This window comes from Lathyrus oleraceus, chromosome 1 (genome assembly GCF_024323335.1).
Source record: "Lathyrus oleraceus cultivar Zhongwan6 chromosome 1, CAAS_Psat_ZW6_1.0, whole genome shotgun sequence".
NCBI lineage: Eukaryota > Viridiplantae > Streptophyta > Magnoliopsida > Fabales > Fabaceae > Lathyrus > Lathyrus oleraceus.
Window position 1 is genome coordinate 87,182,919 of NC_066579.1, and position 23,525 is coordinate 87,206,443.

Here is a 23,525-nt window from a genome sequence, read left to right on the forward strand (position 1 = left end):
TTGATACATGTGTTGATGATGTATGATGATATGCATAATTTTGTGAATGTATATATTATGCATGTATTTGTGAATGGACTGTTGTATGGCCTAGAGTGTGAGCATATGTCCACTGTGGATTGTTGTTGATGTTGCATTGCTAGATGATTAGCGTGCATAGCATAGCCTTTGGGGCTGTAGCTAATTCCCATGGTGAGGAATTAGTGAGTGAATCATTGTGGATTTGTTGTTGATGTTTGCATGCTAGATGATTAGTGTGCATAGCATAGCCTTTGGGGCTGTAGCTAATTCCCATGGTGAGGAATTAGTGAGTGAGTCACTAGGTCTCAAATGAGTGGGACTAGTAAGCTTAGTAGCCGTATCTAGATTTGATCGGTGAGCTTGAACTATATGTTCAAGAATAGTCGGTACCGCATGTGTGGAGTCTCATTTCATAATGTATGTATGGCGTATAATATGAATGAATGTATTCCAATATTATACGTGTGGTTGTGTTGACATTGAGTATGAGTATGAATTGTGTAGTATTGAGTATGATAATTGGGTTGATGTGCCGTTACTGAATGTGTGATATGATTAGGGTGATTAATGTGTTAAATTACTTAACATGACATGATATTTTATAATGCTTACTATATCGATTGAGGAACTCACCCTTACAACTATTTTTCAGGTAACGAGCAATGAGTTGAGTAGAAGCTAATGCTTGGAGTCTAGTGTAGTCTCCTTAGTGGGTCATGCTCTGATAGATGTAACATCGGGAGGGAACATTTTAATTGTGTTGTTGATGATTGTTGAACCAGTTTACATGTAGTATGTTGCATGTTTTGAATGATCGATTTGATCTCTATCCGCTGCGTATTATGCAACTGTTTTATTTGATAAATAAAGGAGCATGACAAGTTACTTTGATGAATAGTGTGAAATATTGTGTGACACCCTTAATTGCATATTTACTCTGATAGATACATATTTGTTATTTTAATTAAATATTTGGGGTATTTTAGAAGGGTGTTACATTAGTGGTATCAGAGCATAGTCGGTCGAGTCGAGTCGTAATTATTCTGTTTCCCCTGTACGGGATAGGTGTTGTGTAACCCTATCAGTACTTATTGTTTAGCTTGTTGGGTTTTCAGAATAGAGATGGCTGGAAGAGGTAGAGATGATGCTGTGATTGCTGAGGCTCTGGGTATGCTAGCTGGAGTACTTGGAGGGAACCCGAATGTTGTGGGAATGGGAGCTGCTCGTCAACTGAGTGAGTTCCAGAAGAACAATCCTCCAATGTTCAAGGGAGCATACGATCCAGATGGCGCTCAGAAGTGGTTGAAGGAGATAGAGAGAATCTTCCGAGTGACTGAGTGTGCCGATAACCAGAAGGTCAGGTTCGGTACGCATATGCTGTCAGAAGAAGCAGATGATTGGTGGGTTGCTACCCGCACTGAGTTGGAAACTGCTGGGAATGCTGAGATCACTTGGGCTGTATTCAGAGAGAGATTTCTGAGGAAGTACTTTCCAGAGGATGTCAGAGGAAAGAAAGAGATAGAGTTCTTGGAATTGAAACAGGGTAACAGGTCTGTTACTGAGTATGCTGCTAAGTTCACAGAGCTGTCAAAGTATTATACTCCCTATAATGAGGCTGCTGGAGAATTTTCGAAATGTGTGAAGTTTGAAAACGGGTTACGTCCCGAGATCAAGCAGGCTATTGGATACCAACAGATCAGAGTGTTTTCTGACTTGGTTGACTGTTGAAGGGATTTTTGAACAGGATTCCAAAGCCAGAGCAGAGAGCTATCAGCAAAGGGTTGATAGGAAAGGCAAGAATCAGAATGATCGTGGAAAACCGTATGCAGCTGGCAAAGGTTTTCAGAAGCAGAGTGGGATGAAGAGGCCTAGTGGGGGAGACTCTAGCGCCCCTACTAAGTGTTATAGATGTGGTCGGGCTGGACATCGTGTCCATGAGTGTACCAGTGCTGAGATGAAGTGTTTCAAGTGTGGCAAAGGTGGTCATTTGGCTGCAGAGTGCCGGTTGAAGACTGTAACTTGTTTCAACTGTGGAGAGGTGGGTCATATCAGTCCACAGTGTCCTAAGCCGAAGAAAGAGAATCAATCAGGAGGCAAGGTCTTTACCTTATCGGGTTCTGAGACTTCTGCAGATGATCGTTTGATCAGAGGTACGTGTTATATTAATGGCTTTCCTCTTGTAGCTATTATCGACACAGGTGCTACTCATTCCTTTATATCTTTGGATTGTGCTGTGAAACTTAAGTTAGAGATATCTGAGATGCATGGTAGTATGGTGATTGATACTCCTGCGAAGGGTTCAGTGACTACTACTTCAGTTTGTTTAAATTGTCCTTTGAGTATTTTTGGTAGAGACTTTGGGATGGACCTTGTGTGTCTTCCACTAGTGCAGATTGACGTTATCTTGGGTATGAACTGGTTGGTGTCTAACCGGGTTTCTATCAACTGTTTTGATAAGACTGTGATCTTTCCTGAGATTGAGGAAGGAGAGAGTTTGGTTCTATCAGCGAGGCAGGTGAATGAGGCAGTAGCCGATGGGGCAGAGTTGTTTATGCTGTTAGCGACTTTGGAGGCTAAAGATAAACTGGCGATTTGTGATCTAGCAGTGGTGTGTGATTTTCCTGATGTGTTTCCAGAAGAAGTGAATGAATTACCGCCAGAGCGTGAAGTTGAGTTCTCGATTGATTTGGTACCTGGTACTAGACCGATATCGATGGCTCCGTACCGTATGTCTGCTGTTGAGTTAACTGAATTGAAGAGTCAGTTGGAAGATCTGTTGGATGAGAAATTTATTCGTCCGAGTGTGTCACCGTGGGGTGCACCAGTGTTATTGGTTAAGAAGAAAGAAGGTACTATGAGGTTATGTGTGGACTACAGGCAACTGAATAAAGTGACGATCAAGAATCGGTATCCTTTGCCGAGGATTGATGATTTGATGGATCAATTGGTTGGTGCGAGTGTGTTCAGCAAGATAGATTTGAGATCTGGGTATCATCAGATACGTGTGAAAACTGAGGATATTCAGAAGACTGCTTTCAGAACAAGGTATGGACATTATGAGTATTCTGTAATGCCTTTTGGTGTGACTAATGCGCCTGGAGTATTTATGAAGTATATGAATAGGATTTTCCATCCGTACCTAGATAAGTTTGTTGTGGTGTTTATTGACGACATTTTGGTGTATTCGAAATCTGAAGAAGAGCATGCTGAACATTTGAAAGTGGTTTTAGAAGTTCTCCGAGAAAAGAAGTTATTTGCTAAACTGTCTAAGTGTGAATTTTGGTTAGAAGAGGTTAGTTTTCTTGGTCATGTAATTTCAAGAGGTGGTGTTGCTGTTGATCCTTCTAAGATAGAAGCGGTGTCTAAGTGGGAAGCTCCGAAGTCTGTTGCTGAGATTCGAAGTTTCCTTGGATTGGCTGGTTATTATAGGAAGTTCATTGAGGGATTTTCTAAGTTGGCGTTACCGTTGACGATGTTGACCAGAAAGGGGCAAGCGTTTGTTTGGGACTCAAAATGTGAAGAAGGTTTCCAAGAGTTAAAGAGAAGGTTAACTATTGCTCCTATTCTGATATTACCGAGTCCGTCGGAACCATTTGAGGTTTACTGTGATGCTTCATTGTTGGGTTTGGGTGGTGTGTTGATGCAGAATAAGCAGGTTATAGCTTATGCTTCGAGACAACTGAGGGTTCATGAGAGGAACTATCCGACACACGATTTAGAGTTGGCAGCTGTGGTATTTGTTCTGAAGTTATGGAGGCATTACTTGTATGGATCAAGATTTGAGGTTTTCAGTGACCATAAAAGTTTAAAGTATTTGTTTGATCAGAAAGAGCTGAATATGAGACAGAGGAGATGGTTAGAATTTCTGAAGGATTATGACTTTGGTTTGAATTACCATCCGGGTAAAGCAAACGTAGTGGCTGATGCATTGGGTCGGAAATCATTGCATATGTCTATGTTAATGGTTAGGGAATTGGATTTAATTGAGCAGTTTAGAGACTTGAGTTTGGTGTGTGAGAGTACTCACAATAGTGTTAAATTGGGAATGTTGAAATTAACGAGTGGTATTCTGGATGAGATTAGAGAGGGTCAGAAATCCGATGTGCTTTTGGTTGATAAGTTGACTCTAGTGAATCAAGGTCAAGGTGGTGAATTCAGAGTTGATGAGAATGGTGTTTTGAAATTTGGTAATCGGGTGTGTGTTCCGGATGTTACCGAACTTAAGAAGAGTATTCTGGAGGAAGGACATCGTAGTGGCCTGAGTATTCATCCTGGAGCTACGAAGATGTATCATGATTTGAAAAAGTTATTTTGGTGGCCGGGAATGAAAAGAGAAATTGCGAGTTTTGTTTATTCCTGTTTGACTTGTCAGAAGTCAAAGATTGAGCATCAGAAGCCGTCTGGGCTAATGCAACCGTTGACTATTCCAGAGTGGAAGTGGGATAGTATCAGTATGGATTTTGTGTCTGGTTTGCCGAGGACAAATAAGAATTGTGAAGCTATTTGGGTGATTGTTGACAGATTGACAAAGTCGGCTCATTTCATTCCGATCAGAATGGATTATCCGTTAGAGAAATTAGCTGAGTTGTATATTGAGAAGATTGTAAGTTTGCATGGTATTCCGTCGAGTATTGTTTCGGATAGAGATCCTAGATTTACATCGAAGTTCTGGGAAGGTTTGCAGAGGGCTGTGGGAACTAAGCTGAGATTGAGTTCTGCATATCATCCGCAGACTGATGGTCAGACTGAGAGGACGATTCAGTCACTAGAGGATCTTTTGAGGGCGTGTGTTTTGGAAAAGGGAGGTGCTTGGGATTGTTATTTGCCTTTGATTGAGTTTACCTACAACAATAGTTTTCATTCGAGCATTGGTATGGCACCGTTTGAAGCTTTGTATGGTAGGAGATGTCGGACACCTTTATGTTGGTATGAGTCCGGTGAGAGTGCTGTGGTTGGACCGGAGATTGTTCAACAGACTACGGAAAAGATTAAGATGATTCAGAAGAAGATGAGAATTGCTCAAAGTCGTCAGAAGAGTTATCATGACAAGAGGAGGAAGTCACTTGAGTTCCAAGAGGGAGATCATGTGTTTCTTCGTGTTACTCCGATAACTGGGGTTGGTCGAGCTTTGAAGTCGAGGAAGTTGACACCTCGATTTATTGGTCCTTATCAGATTTTGGAGAGGATAGGGGAGGTAGCCTATCGTATCGCTTTACCGCCGTCGCTTGCGAATTTGCATGAGGTTTTTCATGTGTCTCAGTTGAGGAGGTACATTCATGATCCGTCGCATGTAGTCCAAATAGATGATGTACAGGTGAGAGATAACCTGACTGTTGAAACATCACCTATGAGGATCGAGGATCGAGAGTTGAAGCAGTTGCGGGGTAGAGAGATTGCCTTGGTGAAGGTAGCTTGGGGAGGACCAGCAGGTGGCAATGTGACTTGGGAACTGGAGAGTCAGATGAAGGAGTCTTATCCGGAGTTGTTCGCTGGAGGTATGTTTTCGAGGACGAAAACTCTTTTAGTGGGGGAGAGTTGTAACACCCCGATAAAAATAAGATAATTATTTAATTTAAGTTAATATTATATTTATTAATTTAATTAAATAATTGGAATTATTGGATTATTATTATTATTATTATTGGAATAATAATTATTGGAAAATATATATAAGTTGGAAATAAGAAAAAGAGTCCATTTGGTAAAGAAAGGGTTTTTACGTGAAAAACAGAGAAGCGGCTGAAAAGTGGAAAGTGGAGAAAGGGCAAAGAGGCAGAACAAGAGGAAGAAGGTTGAAGAAGGAAGAGCTTGAAGCTAAAAGATTCGCCGGATTAACTCAGGTAAGGGGGGTTTATCGTCGTTTAATGGGTATTATGGATTAGCATGTAATGGGTAGTGATAAACCGTTGAATTGACCCTAATTGGGATTGTGAATGCTGAAAATTACGTTGGATAAACTGTGTTAAAAACTGTAATTGAATCGATAGTCGTGTGAGTCGTAATTTGCTGGACGTATAGCTTGTTACGGAATTGGAATCGGAGGTCCGGAAGTCCTCCAACGGCGGAAAATGCGGAGAATTCTGCATTCTGCCTTGTGTTAGCACAGGGACAGCTTTCTGTCTTGCGTTAACCGGTTAACCCAGGGTGTTAACCGGTTAACACTGTGTTGTATTGTGTAAAATTGTTGTTTTGTCTGCGTTAACCGGTTAACCCAGGGTGTTAACCGGTTAACACTGTTGTGATTGCTGAGATATTGCTGTTCTGTCTGCGTTAACCGGTTAACCCAGGGCGTTAACCGGTTAACACTGTTAAGTTTTGGGCAGGAAGCGTGTTTGTGCTGCGTTAACCGGTTAACCCAGGGCGTTAACCGGTTAACACTGTTGCAGAGTGGAAAATTGGTGTTTTAAATGTTGTGTACTTAATTGATGGTTGGCATATGTTGGCGGATGATGTAATAGGGATTATTTCCTGTTGTTTTGAGTAGTAAGGGTATTAGTAGAGTGTGCTAATACTGTGATTAATTATTTGACATGATATGGTGTTTGATACATGTGTTGATGATGTATGATGATATGCATAATGTTGTGAATGTATATATTATGCATGTATTTATGAATGGACTGTTGTATGGCCTAGAGTGTGAGCATATGTCCATTGTGGATTGTTGTTGATGTTGCATTGCTAGATGATTAGCGTGCATAGCATAGCCTTTGGGGCTGTAGCTAATTCCCATGGTGAGGAATTAGTGAGTGAATCATTGTGGATTTGTTGTTGATGTTTGCATGCTAGATGATTAGTGTGCATAGCATAGCCTTTGGGGCTGTAGCTAATTCCCATGGTGAGGAATTAGTGAGTGAGTCACTAGGTCTCAAATGAGTGGGACTAGTGAGCTTAGTAGCCGTATCTAGATTTGATCGGTGAGCTTGAACTATATGTTCAAGAATAGTCGGTACCGCATGTGTGGAGTCTCATTTCATAATGTATGTATGGCGTATAATATGAATGGATGTATTCCAATATTATACGTGTGGTTGTGTTGACATTGAGTATGAGTATGAATTGTGTAGTATTGAGTATGATAATTGGGTTGATGTGCCGTTACTGAATGTGTCATATGATTAGGGTGATTAATGTGTTAAATTACTTAACATGACATGATATTTTATAATGCTTACTATATCGATTGAGGAACTCACCCTTACAACTATTTTTCAGGTAACGAGCAATGAGTTGAGTAGAAGCTAATGCTTGGAGTCTAGTGTAGTCTCCTTAGTGGGTCATGCTCTGATAGATGTAACATCGGGAGGGAACATTTTAATTGTGTTGTTGATGATTGTTGAACCAGTTTACATGTAGTATGTTGCATGTTTTGAATGATCGATTTGATCTCTATCCGCTGCGTATTATGCAACTGTTTTATTTGATAAATAAAGGAGCATGACAAGTTACTTTGATGAATAGTGTGAAATATTGTGTGACACCCTTAATTGCATATTTACTCTGATAGATACATATTTGTTATTTTAATTAAATATTTGGGGTATTTTAGAAGGGTGTTACAAGGAGCCTTGCCATTTCTTTGGAGAGGTCACAATCTTCCTCACTATCCTCTTCCGCTTGGTAGATGGGGAATTCAAAGTTATAGGAAGTAGTAGGATCATCGAATTCAACAGGTTTATTGATTATTCTGCATGTTTTTTAAATGATGGTTTTTTTTAGAAAAGTGGAAATAAAATGCAAAAGAAAGAAAAATATTTTGTAGTTTTTGAAAGGATTGCCATTTTAAGGAAAGAAAAACAAATATGTGAACAATAAGAATTTGAATGAAATGCTCTTTATTTCTCATAATTATTTTGAAATTTAAAGTGGCCCTACAAATGATCCGTTAGCCTTGGGCAGAGCTAAGGATTTTGAAAAACAAAAGAAAACACAATTACTTTAACATGGAAAAAACTTCTGGAATCTCAACTGCCTCCCAATTTGTTAAGGCTATTTCACAACGATATATTAGATTTGATGCTTCTCAAACTTCAGTGTCATCTTCAACTGCACCAACTTGATCCCCATGGATAAATCTTGTGCTTAGGAAAACTTCTTGTATGCTCCGCATGCGGTCCTTTGCTGGGACTAGGGCTCCTTCCTTAGCAGAAGGCTTGTACCCCAAACTGAAACGATCATTTTTCTCGTTGACATTAATGACTTGCCCCTAACCTGTAGGGCCTCCACTGTCAACTGTTGATTCTGTGCTCTTCAAAGAGTCGAACGATAAACTGGTTTTCTCAATAGGATCCTTTACTTCCACAAGTGTGGCATTGTCTATTTCAAGTATATATTTGAGAAGCCTGCTTTAACTGGGAGGATTGCCCGTTGGCAGATCTTGTTGTTAGAGTATGATATCGAATACCGATCTCAGAAAGCAATTAAATGTAGTATCTTGGCTGACTATTTGGCTCACCAACCAATTTAAGATTACCAGTCAGTGCAGTATGACTTTCCTGATGAAGAGATTTTGTACTTGAAAATGAAAGATTGTGATGAACCATTGCTTGAAGAAAGGCCAGAACCTGGTTCCCGTTGGGGTATGGTATTTGATGGAGCTGTTAATCAATATGGAAATGGCATTGGGGCAGTGATTATTACTCCTCAAGGCACGCATCTACCATTTACAGCTAGATTGACTTTCAAATGTATAAAGAACATGGCAGAATATAAAGCTTGCATTATGGGGCTTGAAGAGGCCATGAATCTCAGAATCAAATATTTGGATGTCTTCGGTGATTTGGCTTTGGTTGTGAATCAGACCAAAGGAGAATGGGAGACGAATCAACCCGGTTTGATACCTTATAGAGATTATGCAAGGAGGATTTCAACTTTCTTTACAAAGGTTGAGTTTCACCATATTCCTCGAGATGAGAACCGGATGGCAGACGCTCTTGCAACATTGGCGTCAATGATTGTAGTGAAATATTGGAATGAAGTTCCCAATTTATCTGTGATGAGTCTTGATAGGCCAGCTCATGTGTTTGTTGTTGAAGAGATTAAAGATGAGAAGCTGTGGTATTACGACATCAAGTGTTTCCTCCAAAGTCAAATTTACCCGCCTGGGGCATCTTTGAAAGATAAGAAGACTTTGAGAAGATTAGCCGATAATTTCTACTTGAATGGTGATACACTGTACAAGAGAAACTTCAACATGGTTTTGCTCAGATGTGTGGATATACACGAAGCAAACTTGTTGATGACCGAAGTGCGTGAAGGTTCCTTTGGTACTCATTCCAATGGACATGCAATGGTGAAGAAGATGTTGCGAGCAGGTTACTATTGGCTGACAATGGAATTTGACTGTTGCAAATTTGTGAAGAAGTGTCACAAGTGTCAAATTTATGCTGATAAGATTCATGTTCCTCCGACACTATTGAATGTTATATCTTCTCCATGGCCCTTCTCCATGTGGGGAATTGATATGATTGGGATGATTGAGCCCAAAGCTTTGAATGGACATCGTTTCATTTTGGTGGCAATTGACTACTTCACAAAATGGGTTGAAGTGGAATTGTATGTAAATGTAACCAAGCAAGTTGTTGTAAGGTTTATCAAGAATCAGATTATATGTCGTTATGGTGTGCCAAGTAAGATCATTACTGATAATGGATCGAAATTGAGTAACAGTATAGTGGAAGCTCTTTGCAAAGACTTCAAGATTGCACATCATAATTCTTCTCCCTACAGACCCAAGATAAATGGGGTTGTTGAAGCTGCGAATAAGAATATCAAGAAGATTATTCAGAAGATGATTGTCACGTACAAGGAATGGCATGAGATGCTCTCATTTTCTTTACATGGGTATCGAACATTCGTCCGCACTTCAACAGGGGCAACCCCTTTCTCTCTTGTGTATGGTATGGAAGAAGTGCTCCCCATAGAGGTTGAGATTCCTTCATTACGTATGCTCATGGAAGCCAAGTTGACTGAAGCTGAATGGTGTCAGACCAGGTTTAATCAGTTGAATTTGATTGAAAAGAAGAGATTGACTACCATGTGTCATGGTCAATTATATCAGCAGAGAATGAAGAAAGCTTTTGATAAGAAGGTCAAACCTCGAGTGTTCAGAGAAGGAGACCTTGTGCTCAAGAAGATTTTGACGTTTAAGCCAGATTCCAGAGGAAAATGGACTCCCAATTATGAAGGCTCATATGTTGTTAAGAGAGCTTTTCCAGGCGGTGCCCTGATTCTTACAACTATGGATGGTGAAGAGTTCACTCGTCCAGTGAACGCAGATGCAGTCAAGAAATACTTCGCCTAAAAAGAAAAAGAACAACTCGCTAAGTTGAAAACCCGAAAGGGAGACTTAGGCAAAAATGAGCGTCTCGGTGGATTGAAAACCCGAAAGGGCGGTCCAGGCAAAAATTAGAGACATAAAACAAAAAGAATTTCCCGATAAGTTGAGTACCCCACCTTGGGGCAACTTATGCAAAAATTAGGGATTATGGAAAGTAACTGCATCATGCTGATCTTCAAGGTTTTGAAGGCTTGTTTAAGCACAAAAGGTGACATCAGTTCATCTCTAGCAGCGGTCAAGAGTACAGTGGATATCAAGAGTTTGTAGAAGGATTAAGGATCATTCGTATTCAATGTAACCCTTTTCCATGTAAATTACCATTTTCAACTTTGTAAAATCTATGGAGTCTTATCATTTACAGACTATCATCCTATTAAATAAAGTTGAGCCTTTATCCAAATTATTTCTACTCTTATTTTACTTCATACAATAGTTTTAAATTTTATTATGATCATTTTGAAATTAAATTTTTAAATCAAAATCAATTTTCTTTAAATATATAAAAGCAAGAACTTTTCCAAAACAAGTAAAAAGAATATCAAGAGCATTTCAGTAATAAAGCAAGTTCTTAAGTGCGAAGCATCTGAGGTTCCTCAAGCAGTAACTCTTCGGGTATCCCTAGGCATTAGTGTTGGTTCATTTCCTCAATGGAATGTTATTATCCCCAACTGATAGATTCAGTTCCTCGATGGAGTGTTTGATCCCCGGTGGAACTCCTTTCTCTATCCCCAGCTGAGTTGGTTGATTCAAATACTCTGTGGCGTATTACTTTCCCCAGTGAGGTCGCCAGAATATTTGTACATCCCCAACAGAGTTTCGGCCTTCCTCAATGGAGTTTGTTTTTCCTCAGCAAGTGGATTGTCATCAAGAGATGTTTTGATCCTCCCCAGTAGATCGTAGTGGTGTCCCAACCTATCGACTATCTTTGCTCCCTAGTCAGAGTTTCCTCTTGGTGTCTGAGCAGCTTTTGATTGCTTCCCCAATAGGGTTGTCTCCCATTTTTATGGTGTTGACCTAAAATTCCCTACAGATTTGGATATTCTATCCTCAACAGATCTCCTCAGTCTTTCCCCAGCCAGGATTGAGTTTTTGGGGGTGTTGATTTCTCTGTTCTCCAATAGTTTGTCTCCATGGCTCGTGGATTGACCGAGGATTGTATCGGTGGTTCAATCTCTTTGCGACACCTATGTATCCTTCATGATCGTTTTGTCAGCATAATCATCATATATACATATATATTCATATAAATTCATGATTTGCATATCCTGCATCTTCATATTCGATTTGTTTGAGATTCTCATTCTCTGTTATGGCGATACTTTATCCCCATACCAAATCTGGTGTTTGTCCTCTCCCTAATTATAGAGTGTCAGCCCCTTAAGCAGAAATACTTTAACCTTTCTCCGTCTCTCCACTGAGTTTGTTTCCTCGTGGATGTTTGTTATTTCAGTTTCCTCCCAGCAAATTTTTTGGATGGAATTACTCCCCTTGAATTATGTCCTCAATGGGTTGAGTCTTGATTGATTGTTTTCTTTCTAGCTCCTACCTAGATACATATTTTGGTCCCCTAAGAGTCTATTACCCAGTAACCGGTAATATTCTTCTTAGTTTGCAGTTTGTTACTTCTTGCCCAATACCCGGCAAAAGTACCCTTTTTTCTCCTCGGCAAAATCCCCAGTGGATCTATTCCTCGAAAATTTTATCCTTGATATGTTCATCCTAACCGGTGACAGATATCTTTTCTTCCCCCATGGAGTTTATCCTTGATATGTTCACTTTAATTAGTGACGGATATTCTCATCTTTGGTATTCTACCCAGTAAACAGGTAGTCGTAATCCCTATTTTGTTCCTTAAAGAGTTAATCCTTGATATGTTCACTTTAACCGGTGACAGATTTTCTCTTCTTTGGTATTCTATCCAGTAACTGATAGATATAATTCCTACTTTCCTTCCCTTTTCAGATTCTATCCTTGATATGTTCACTTTAACCAGTGACGGATTTTCTCTTTAATTTGGTCTTCTACCCAGTAACCGGTAGTTGTAAATCCTACTTTGTCCCCTCGCAGAGTTAATCCTTGATATGTTCATCCTAACCGGTGACAGATTCTCTCTCCAACGGTCTTCTATCCAGTTTTCGATAGATGTAATCTCTCTTTTTGTTCAGTTGGTATATCCTTGATATGTTCATCCTAACCGATGACGGGTATCCTCCTTAACATCCCCAGGAAAGTCTATCCTTGATATGTTCATCTTAATCGGTGACGAAATTTCTTCCCTGTCGAGTTTATCCTTGATACGTTCATCCTAATCGATGACGGATATTCTCACCCTTGGTCTTCTACCTAGTAACTGGTAGTTGTAAATCCTATTTTCTGCAGTTTTCCCCAGCAAGGCTATTCTTGCCCAGTAACTGGTAATGAATACTCCCTCCTAGCATTTCCTCAGCGAGACATCCTTAATATGTTCATCCTAACCAATGACGGATGTTTCTCTCTGTCAGATCTTTAATATCTCCTTACCCAGTAACAAGTAGTGGATAATAGGTTTCTGCTCCTCCTGTGTTGAAGTTTATTTCTTCCCCAGTCAAGTTGAGTGCGCATTTCCTCAGTGAAATCGTTTTTTCCCTGCACGAGTCGAGTATTTCAGTTTTATCTTGATTTATTCGTATCCCCTGCAGATGTTGTTGTTTCCCCGGCTGAGTCTTTCCATTTGGTATGGAATCCCTCGAGTCCCCTAGTAGTTTTAAGTCATAGTATGGCCTACGCATAACTCCCTCCCCCCCCCCCAGAGTCTATGTCTCCCCGGTGAGTTTTCCTTATGGAATGCATTATGCTTCTGCGGACTTTCGGTCTCTCTGATTTCTTTTTCCTTTGTGGCAATATTTCCCCATAGAGCATTAACTTTTGCATTCATGTCATATGCATCATGAGGTCTCTTAGGGGCCAAAATTTGTTTCTCTATGTTGTTATTTAAGCCCATTCTACTGAGTCAAGCCGGAGATTTTAACCTTCACCTCCTCAGTTAGAATGTCCTTAAATAGGGGCAGCTGTAAGATCCTAATTTTGACCCTAAGATCCCTCATACAATTTCATCATAAGCATAAGCATTGGGATCATTATCTTGGCATCCTCCTTACCCCATCTTTCATTGGTTTTATTTTGGGAGAGATCACCAAACACTTTGTGATTATATCATACTTGTATTTTTATCATTTATCATTATCTTAGCATATGCTGTCAGGGATGAATGTCACAACATTCAGTTTGACGACCAGAACATATACCATATGCTAAGTCTGTTATTTTTCTAAAAACAGACTGTGCTAAATGTTGTACTATACCAGACCAACCAGTCTATACTTCAATAACAGCTCACAGTAATAAATGTCAAAACATCCAGTTTGACATTTACACAATGACCTTATGCCAGGTCTGTTATTCCCTTGATAAATAGACTGAGATACATACTGAACAGAAGCAGAAAAACCAACCTGCCTATTATTCAGTATATGTTGTCACTGATGAATGTCATAACATCCAGTTTGACATTCAGACAGTAGGCCTTATGCCAGGTCTGTTATTCTCCTGAATAAACAGACTGAGATAAATACTGAGTTATAACAGACAACCAATTATTCTAAACCTCAGTATCTGCTGTCAGGGATGAATGTCATAACATCTAGTTTGACATTCAGTGAATCCTGTATTAGCTAAACCTGCAGCATACTACTCAAGTATGTCATGACATCAATTAAGACATCATAGTACAGTTAGATGTTTTAACATAAAATGCAGCCAATCAAACATCTACATGTCTTACTTACTATTAAAATTCATGTCAAAGATCCAAGGTAACAATATCACGACCAACCATCGTTACACTGATAATGATGGGTATTTGATGATTTTGGACACCATTGACTAATTCTTCATCATAGAAATAAAGTGGGGGTCTCTCACTAATATGCGATTTTTTGAGTGGTTTTCTTCCTTTAAGAGGATGCAACAACTCTTGTCAAGTGTGTGCGAAAATCGTCGGTAACGAGACTTTGAAGGTGGCAACTATTTCTTCGAACGATGGATCTTCCCAGTCAAGGCGAGATAATCCACCATTTTCTATATGGTGGATAATTATTGCCATCTATTGAGTGCCCATCAAATGTGGGAGCCATTAGAGAATCCTCTTCTTGATCATTCCAATTGCTCTTACTGCTGGAAAACATCATCTTATCTTGAATGAAAGAGAATGTCGTATACAACGTTCCCATAAATGACAATGTTGATTTCAACAGTGATTAGGGATTTGTTAAGATGACATCGTCTAATGAGACTTTAGTTTGATGAACTCTTTCTCGATTTATTGGTGTGTTAGAGGCAATACCTACAAAACACTTTGACGCCCAAGCCAATGAATGATCAAGACAAAAGAAGAAATATTTTTTTTCAAAGGTGTGCACCTTATTTTGAAGTGCATCATTTCTTTTATAGGGATCTCATGAGGATTTCTGTAAGTTCTCATCCCATTGGCTGAATCAAGATCATTCATATTGGCAGATTAACAAATGTTAAGATTAACAAATGTTAAAATTTGTTTTGTTATGTTATCCAACGATTTTGTCTTCAATTGTGTTTAGATTATGTGTTTCTTAGAGTTAATCTATAACTCCTTCCCAAATCTTATAATCTTCTGCTTGATGGAAGATTTATGACATCATTGATCTGACGTCATCTTTATCACAAATATCTCTGTCTTTTGAGCTCAGCTCTTTCTCTTATGAGACCGGGACTAATTCAAATCACCAATAACCCAAATCCACATATTATTATGCTAACAAAATGGTTTTAATAATCCTATCTTATGTTGAGAATAACAAGTGTAAGTAGAAAAATATGTGTGAGAAAATCTCTCCTTAATTAAAAAAATAAAGACTTGAACATTTATAATTGAGATAATCCATATAGCTTCTATTTTAAAATTTCGAATACATACGTGGTGTGTCCTCATAAATTATGTTGTTCATAAAAAAAATCAAAATAAAAATGTTGTATCATATGGACCCCAAATCAATGTTCCAACACCTGAATCGAGGTAAAAACCACATCAAAGAATAGTTTTGATATCCTCGCTATGCAAAACTTTTACATGTCCAATGCACGACATTTTGATATCACTCACTATAAGTTAACAGTGTTATTTTTTTCCGCCAGGAGCTATACACATTGTTTTTATCTTTTCGAAATATGAAAGTGTAGATGTTGAAACTAATAAAAAGAAAATGTAACTAAAATATATAATATTTTGGTGAGATAAAGATATTTTGAATATTCTACCTATATACCATCTTTTTCTCACATATATACCAAAATACCACACTTTCAAAAATATATACCAAAATACCACCTTTTCACAAATTTTCAACACACAGCCGCCAATCCATTGGGCGGTTGAGTGTAAAACATGAAGGGACCGCCCATCCATTGGGCGGTTGAGTTTAAAACGAATTTTTTTTTTCCAAAACTGAAATATGTTAATATTTATTATTATTACATTATTAATTAAATTATTATTGATTTTGTATTAATGATTTTGATTTTTCAGTAATCAACATTATTATTAAAATTAATTATTATTAATAATTTTGGAAAATTAATTATTATTAATAAATTTTGTAGATAAAATAATTGTTTAATTTATAACAAATATGATATATGTTACAATTAATATTGATTTAATATAAATTTCTATTATTAATAAATATTATACATAATAATTTTTTTTAGTAAAATAAAATATTATTAATAAGTTGGGTAGATAAAATGTTTGTTTAAATTAAAATAAATATAATATAATTTATAATTAATTTTGATTTAGTATAACTTTCTATTATTAATAAATATTGTATAAACTTATAAAAACTTATAAGAAATATTAATTTAGTAAAATTATAAGAAATATTAATTTAGTAAAATTATTTCTTATAAATTGAAGTTGTAGGTAATAAATATTTATTTATAAATATATAAATAAGTAAATTGCATATAAATTAGAAAAAACGATAAAAATAAATATAAGGAATTTTTTATTTATTGATATAATAAACAAGAAAATTACAATGAACCCCACTTAACCATGATTTTGACCGGGACGTGGTAAGCGGTGACCAGTTCCACATGAAGGAGCAAAACCTAATCGAGTAGACCTTCTTTGTGGAACTCGAGATCGGTAGTAGCTCCGGCGTTGGGACATCGAGATCGGTTGTGACCATGAAGACGACATAAGGTGCATTTTCTCTCCAACGTATCATTTGTGTCCATTTCCGTTCTTATACGCCTGCTTACTGGGCGACCTTTCTTGTTCCTTCTCATGCTAGGGTTATGGCATAGTAGATCTCCTTCAAAAACGGGCCAATATGCATCGTATGGCAGCACTGGGAAACTATTACTGTAAACCCCAAAAAGGTTTGAAACCTTGTAAACGGTGGACAGAAGACCGTATGCGTCATGGCGTATCTTGGAACACGCAGCGATAACATGTGAACAAGGAACACGAAAAGCTTGAAACTTTCCGCAATCACACCAACCACCTTGTAGGTTGACCTTGTAACGTCCCATAGGCTTCCCCTCACCATGGTCCATTGTCTCTTTTACACTAAAAGTGTGATGCTGGTAGTCAAAAATTGACACCTGATGTGTGTTGGACTTTAGTGTTTCTTCCTTCATCACCTTCATGCAGTTTTCTGTAAATAGTTGGCCAGAGTTCAACACTGCACTCCATTATGCACCCCTTTCAGCGAACAACGTTGCCATCCTATAATATGTGGCACTCACCAATGCTGTAATGGGTAGATTGCGGGTGCCTTTAAAAACTGAGTTCATTGACTCGACGAGGTTTGTTGTCATATGACCCCAGCGCCGACCCTCGTCAAATGCCCTCGTCCATTTTTGTGTCGGAATGTTGTCTACCCACCTTAGCGCAACAACGTTAGTGGAGGCAATTTCATCTCGGTAATAATTAAACGTGGGTCGGTTTAAAGCATAACCTACAGTTTATCAAGAAATAGCGTTAATGTTATAATATTATATTGAGTAAGACAGACAAGTAGAAAATGTTGACTTACCCATATTAATAACCTTTTTACGGAGGTTTCTATCCTTGATTTCCCGCATGAAGTTTTGTGCAATGTGTCTGATACAATATACATGGACAGAAGGTGGATCTTGCCAACCGTTGTCTGGATTATTGTAAGCACTTTCAATCGAGGCATGTCTGTCCGATATCAAACACAAGTCAGGCTGAGGAGCAACATGCCTTCGCAAGTTCTTTAGAAAGAACCCCCAACCTTCAGCTGTCTCACCTTCAACAAGTGCAAAAGCAACAGGGAAAATGTTACTATTCCCATCTTGTGCCACTGCCATCAATAGGGTCCCCTTGTACTTCCCGTATAACCAGGTGCCATCAATTTGTAGTAGAGGTTTACAATATGCAAACCCTCTTATGCATGGTTGGAATGCCCAAAATAATCGGTGGAACATTACTTGACCAGCAACAATGGTGTCGTCATTTGTATATATAGGAAGTGCTTGCATTTCTACCACCGTACCAGGAACAAACTTCTGGAGTGCTAACAAGTAACGTGGAAGTTCATTGTATGAATTCTCCCAATTACCGTAGACTTGCTCGATTGCTTTATTCCTAGCAATCCATGCTTTCCTATATGATGGTGTGAATTTGAATATCGAAACAATATGTTTTATACAAATGCTCACCTTTGTTGAAGGATCTTTGTCCACAAGAGGCAGTAAGCTTTGAGACATCAACTGCGAGCTCAACTTCCGATGGTCCTGGTTAAGGATAGTTGATGAACAACTATGCGGCGGGGTCATGATACCAATCTCCCATAAATCACTCCTTTTCCGATATGATGCCACCAGACGAAACTTGCACAAATCGTTACTACAACTTATTTGATACCTTTTCTTATCCGAGATATTCACCCTATAGTCTAGGCAATGTGTCATGTGGTAATTTTTAATGGCAAACACACAATCAACTTTGTTCTTAAATTTGTTACCCACATCAATGTCACCTTCTTTCGGAATACGGGGAATGCATGGCCATTCAAGTGATGTTTGGCCAGAGCTCACGCCCAAAGTTGTCATGTGCGGAGGCGGACAAAATACTTGGTTAATTGGAATGGCATTTTCGACTTCTTGTTCAACATGGTCGCATTCACCTTCTTCAAACAAAGAGGTAAAGTAATGATCGGCCTGTGCCTCATTTTCATCCTCGACGTCGTCTTCTTCGACATCTTCAATGGGTATTATAGATGGTATTTGTGGATCATTGACATGTGGATCATTGGCGTCTTCGTCATCGCTTGGAGCGTTTACTTCCTCAGTTTGTTGACTGGGTTGGAATTTGATGTACAGATCAATAGAATCAAGACCTGAAAATTCATGATTGACAAACATAGTTTCAACGTCATCGTCGTCTCGGACCTTTAACGGAACAAACTTTAAAAGGTTGTTTCCAAATTGCACAACATTACGATAAACAATTTGTGCAACAAAGCCATTTTGAAGCTTACTTTCTATTCTTTCTTTAAAATAGCCAAACGTAACCTTTCTACTGATTTTGAACCGACAAATTTCGGCATTTTCGAACGTAATGCCCACATCATTAGATGTACATATTTCACCTCCATGATAGGCATTCACCATGTATTGTTGATGGCGAGACATGAATTGACAATTTTTTGCTAACTCTCTTATGTGTAGAAGGTTGTGTTAGTAAAATGGACACAACAATGTGATGAAGCAATGATAAATTACTACACCCATATGCCAATTTATACTAACAATTAAATATTTGGTCAACTAATGCTTGTTGCGCATGGAGTAATGGTCGTTTCAAACTGTAAGGGAGCCGCCCAATCAATTGGCATCCGTTCCCATTAAACAACATAGCCGCCCATTGAAAGGGCAGCCTTGTAGCTTCTTAAAGGCAGCCGCCCAATGAAAGGACGGCCCTGTACAAATTATTCTTTCAGCATTATTCCCATGCGGATTCCCTACCTCTTACCATATTCTCTTCCTCTTACAATATTCTCTTCCTCTTACCATATTCTCTTACTCTTACCATATTCTCTTACACTTCTAACTATTCACCCTTTATCCTTTTAACTTATCCTCCAATATTTATTCCAACATTTAATTTATCAATATTATTTTCTTCCAATATTATTAATTCTACCAATATTATTTATCACATTCATATCTTATAAATACACACATTTCCTATCACATTCATATCTTACCATCTTTCTCAATCAAAACTTCATTTTTCTTTGTAACATCATCATTGTTTTTTAAACTTTCTTTGATAAAATGGCTTTGCTCACATATGGAGAAGACCATAGAGGGACACCAACTAACATTGCTTGTTACGTAAGTTTTATTTTTTCTTAACGTTTCGGTAGTTTACTTCATGGTGTTTGTAACGTTTTCTATAACTTCACTAATTTTATTTGTAGGATGAAAAATCTTTCCGAACACGTTCGCATGTGCACATCAAACCCGACAACATGATCCGACCATACTTATTACAAGCAGGATTTGGTCATGTTATTAACATAACATCCTACGGTGTTGATAGAAAATTTATTCTTGCCTTATGCGAGAGGTGGAGACCCGAAACACACACGTTCCATCTCCCAACTGGTGAATGCACTATCACTCTGGAGGATGTCCATATGTTATTAGGATTACGTGTTGATGGCTTGGCGGTAGTAGGGCAGACTAATGTGGCCTACTCTAAGGCTCAAGAACTATTAGGGGTAGAGTTGACAGACTCGGATAGAAAAGGCCAAAGCATTAAGATGACATGGCTTAAGGAAAACTACGACGCTCTTGAACTAAACCAGAATTCCAGCATCGAAGACAAACTTAGAAAAACTAGAATGTATATTTTATTGCTTTTTGGTAGCTTGTTGTTTGCAGATACTAACGGTAATACTGTACATATTCAATTTCTACCATTATTAGAGAACTTAGATAAAGTATGTAGGTACAGTTGGGGGGCTGCAACTTTGGCACATCTATACCGAAATTTGTGTAGGTGTGCTAAAAAAAATGTGAATAATTTTGCTGGCTGTGGAGTACTACTTCAGGCTTGGGGGTGGTCCAGAATGCCAACACTGGCACCAATAAATCCCAACCCTTTCCAATTTCCATATGGAACCAAGTAAGTTTAAATGCTTTTATTTTTTTAAAAGTTTCTTTTTCTTGCCTCATCTCTAATGACTATTTTTTTAGGTGGTCTGCATATGGCATGAATTATGAAAAGACCCCCCATCATTGTGCTCCTGGTTACCGGGCGTTCTTCGATCATTTCGAACCGACTGATGTACTATTTAACAAACTCAACTACTACTTTTTATCTTCAACACATTCCTGATACTAATCATTCCAATTTATGTAACAGTTTGTATGGAGACCCTATCTTGGGCTTGAAGACGACGACCCAACTGAAAGTGACATGTGGAGTTCAACAACGTTTATCATATGCTTCACTACAGTTGAGATGCATCACTCCGATAGAGTGAAACTCCAATATGGCATTCAACAAGACATCCCGAATTCTCCTAAATGCATGGAGGAGTATCACACGAGTAAAGCATCCGACCAATGGAAATTCCTTAATTGGAAAGACCATTACAAGCAAGAGCGTCGTCAATGGCAAAATCGTCGCAACACTGTCTTGCAAGGCTTTGTAATGCCAGATGAGTGTAAACCGAGTAGGGGTTACATGGATTGGTATAGATCTGTGTCAACTTTGTATCTATCGCAGAATAGATTGTTATTTGATCCTCGTAACCAACCCGCACCTTCAAACTTTCAACACACCGGACCGTCAACCACCTACACCCAACAACCCACCTCTCACACCCAACAACACACCTACCATACCCAACAACCTTTCAACCCAACCCAACCACCTTATACCCCATCACAACACTACAGTCAACAATACCAACCATTTAACCCACCCCTCTACAACACCCATCAACAACAACAACAACATTATAACTCCTCCCAAATTTTTACCCCCTCAACATCTTACACCCAGCCACATACACCACACACCATCCACCATAATCCATATGCATTCACACAAACTACCCAACAAGAGCACAACTTCCAAACACCACAAGAACCCTACGTCCCTATCATGCAAACCTCAATGCCCCCATATGCCCAACCAAACTGGAATTACGAGGGAACCAGATTAAGCTATGGAAGTGCGACAGACTTCATATCTGACGACGCTCTCGAGGACTTCATAAATCCAACAAATGAGGCGGGGCCTTCGAATGTTGATCAGGGTGAGAACCGAGTTCCACAAAGAAGGTCTACTCGATTAGGTTTTGCTCCTTCATGTGGAACTGGTCACCGCTTACCACGTCCCGGTCAAAATCATGGTTAAGTGGGGTTCATTGTAATTTTCTTGTTTATTATATCAATAAATAAAAAATTCCTTATATTTATTTTTATCGTTTTTTTCTAATTTATATGCAATTTACTTATTTATATATTTATAAATAAATATTTATTACCTACAACTTCAATTTATAAGAAATAATTTTACTAAATTAATATTTCTTATAATTTTACTAAATTAATATTTCTTATAAGTTTTTATAAGTTTATACAATATTTATTAATAATAGAAAGTTATACTAAATCAAAATTAATTATAAATTATATTATATTTATTTTAATTTAAACAAACATTTTATCTACCCAACTTATTAATAATATTTTATTTTACTAAAAAAAATTATTATGTATAATATTTATTAATAATAGAAATTTATATTAAATCAATATTAATTGTAACATATATCATATTTGTTATAAATTAAACAATTATTTTATCTACAAAATTTATTAATAATAATTAATTTTCCAAAATTATTAATAATAATTAATTTTAATAATAATGTTGATTACTGAAAAATCAAAATCATTAATACAAAATCAATAATAATTTAATTAATAATGTAATAATAATAAATATTAACATATTTCAGTTTTGGAAAAAAAAAATTCGTTTTAAACTCAACCGCCCAATGGATGGGCGGTCCCTTCATGTTTTACACTCAACCGTCCAATGGATTGGCGGCTGTGTGTTGAAAATTTGTGAAAAGATGGTATTTTGGTATATATTTTTGAAAGTGTGGTATTTTGGTATATATGTGAGAAAAAGATGGTATATAGGTAGAATATTCAGATATTTTTAAACAGTACTAGTATAGTGTAGTTTACCTTTTTTGCTGTCTCTAGTTTAAGCCCAATATATCTGACAGTACTGGACCGAACCTAATAATCACTGCAACTACAGTAAGGAACAGAATCTACTGTCTCAAACCCCACGTGCGACCCTCACGTGCCTAGCTATCTTGTTTTCTGCTAATTAATGTGCATATTCAAAATTTTAATTTATTAATCGTAGAGAATAATTCAAATAATATGGTGAAAAAATAAGAATGAAACATTCATTATAAGAATAAAACATTATAATTAAAAATGCAATTTGTGTTAAACTGAAACCTAACTTGACGTATAGATTGTTGACAAAATTAGAGAAATGTTTATTTTGATTTAAATGCATGTTATAGTTTGACAAAACTTGAGGAATATAAAAGCATGCTTAATCACGCTCCATTTAAAAACATAAACATTAATTAGTATTTGACCCGTAAGAACTTGTTCTCTCTAGTGACGGATTTTCCTTTTCTTTCTTTACGTTTAATTAACTATAACCATAATTAAAATGGAAGACGCAAAACGGTTTTAGGTTAATTGATTAATCAAAACCTGATTAGTACTAATCAAAACATTTCTGGTTAATTATAGAAAGATTCTAACTGATAAGTAATTGAGTGCACTTATGAAATAAGAACACAAGAATTCTAGTCTGAATTGATAAATTATATACAAATTTTATTTTAAATCTTCAATAAAAGTTTATAATATCAAGTAGCATCGAAAATTGATATTTTAGTACTATTATTCAGACATTTTATGACATCTTACTAAAAATTCAGAATTTGAAAGTTACTAAGTTTGAAAAAAAAAACCTTATATATATAAAAACAATTTC

The 23,525-nt window shown here is 37.5% G+C and overlaps 1 protein-coding gene across 1 annotated transcript; it reads right to left on the minus strand.

The window, feature by feature from the left end:
• Positions 1-16,546: 16,546 nt before the first annotated feature.
• On the minus strand, positions 16,547-19,081 carry LOC127092905 (uncharacterized). The gene is made up of 3 exons (XM_051031799.1): positions 17,479-19,081; positions 17,189-17,400; positions 16,547-17,083 (listed from the first exon to the last, which is right to left on the minus strand). Exons 1-3 carry the CDS (start codon positions 19,079-19,081, stop codon positions 16,547-16,549), a joined length of 2,352 nt encoding a protein of 783 aa, XP_050887756.1.
• Positions 19,082-23,525: the final 4,444 nt, after the last annotated feature.

Coding starts and splice junctions, on each gene's coding strand:
- LOC127092905 (XM_051031799.1), bottom strand. CDS start 19,081: ATGGTGAATGCCTATCATGGAGGTGAAATATGTACATCTAATGATGTG. Junction 17,401..17,478: donor TAAAAAGGTTATTAATATGG/GTAAGTCAACAT, acceptor GATAAACTGTAG/GTTATGCTTTAAACCGACCC. Junction 17,084..17,188: donor ATCTACCCATTACAGCATTG/GTGAGTGCCACA, acceptor AACTGCATGAAG/GTGATGAAGGAAGAAACACT.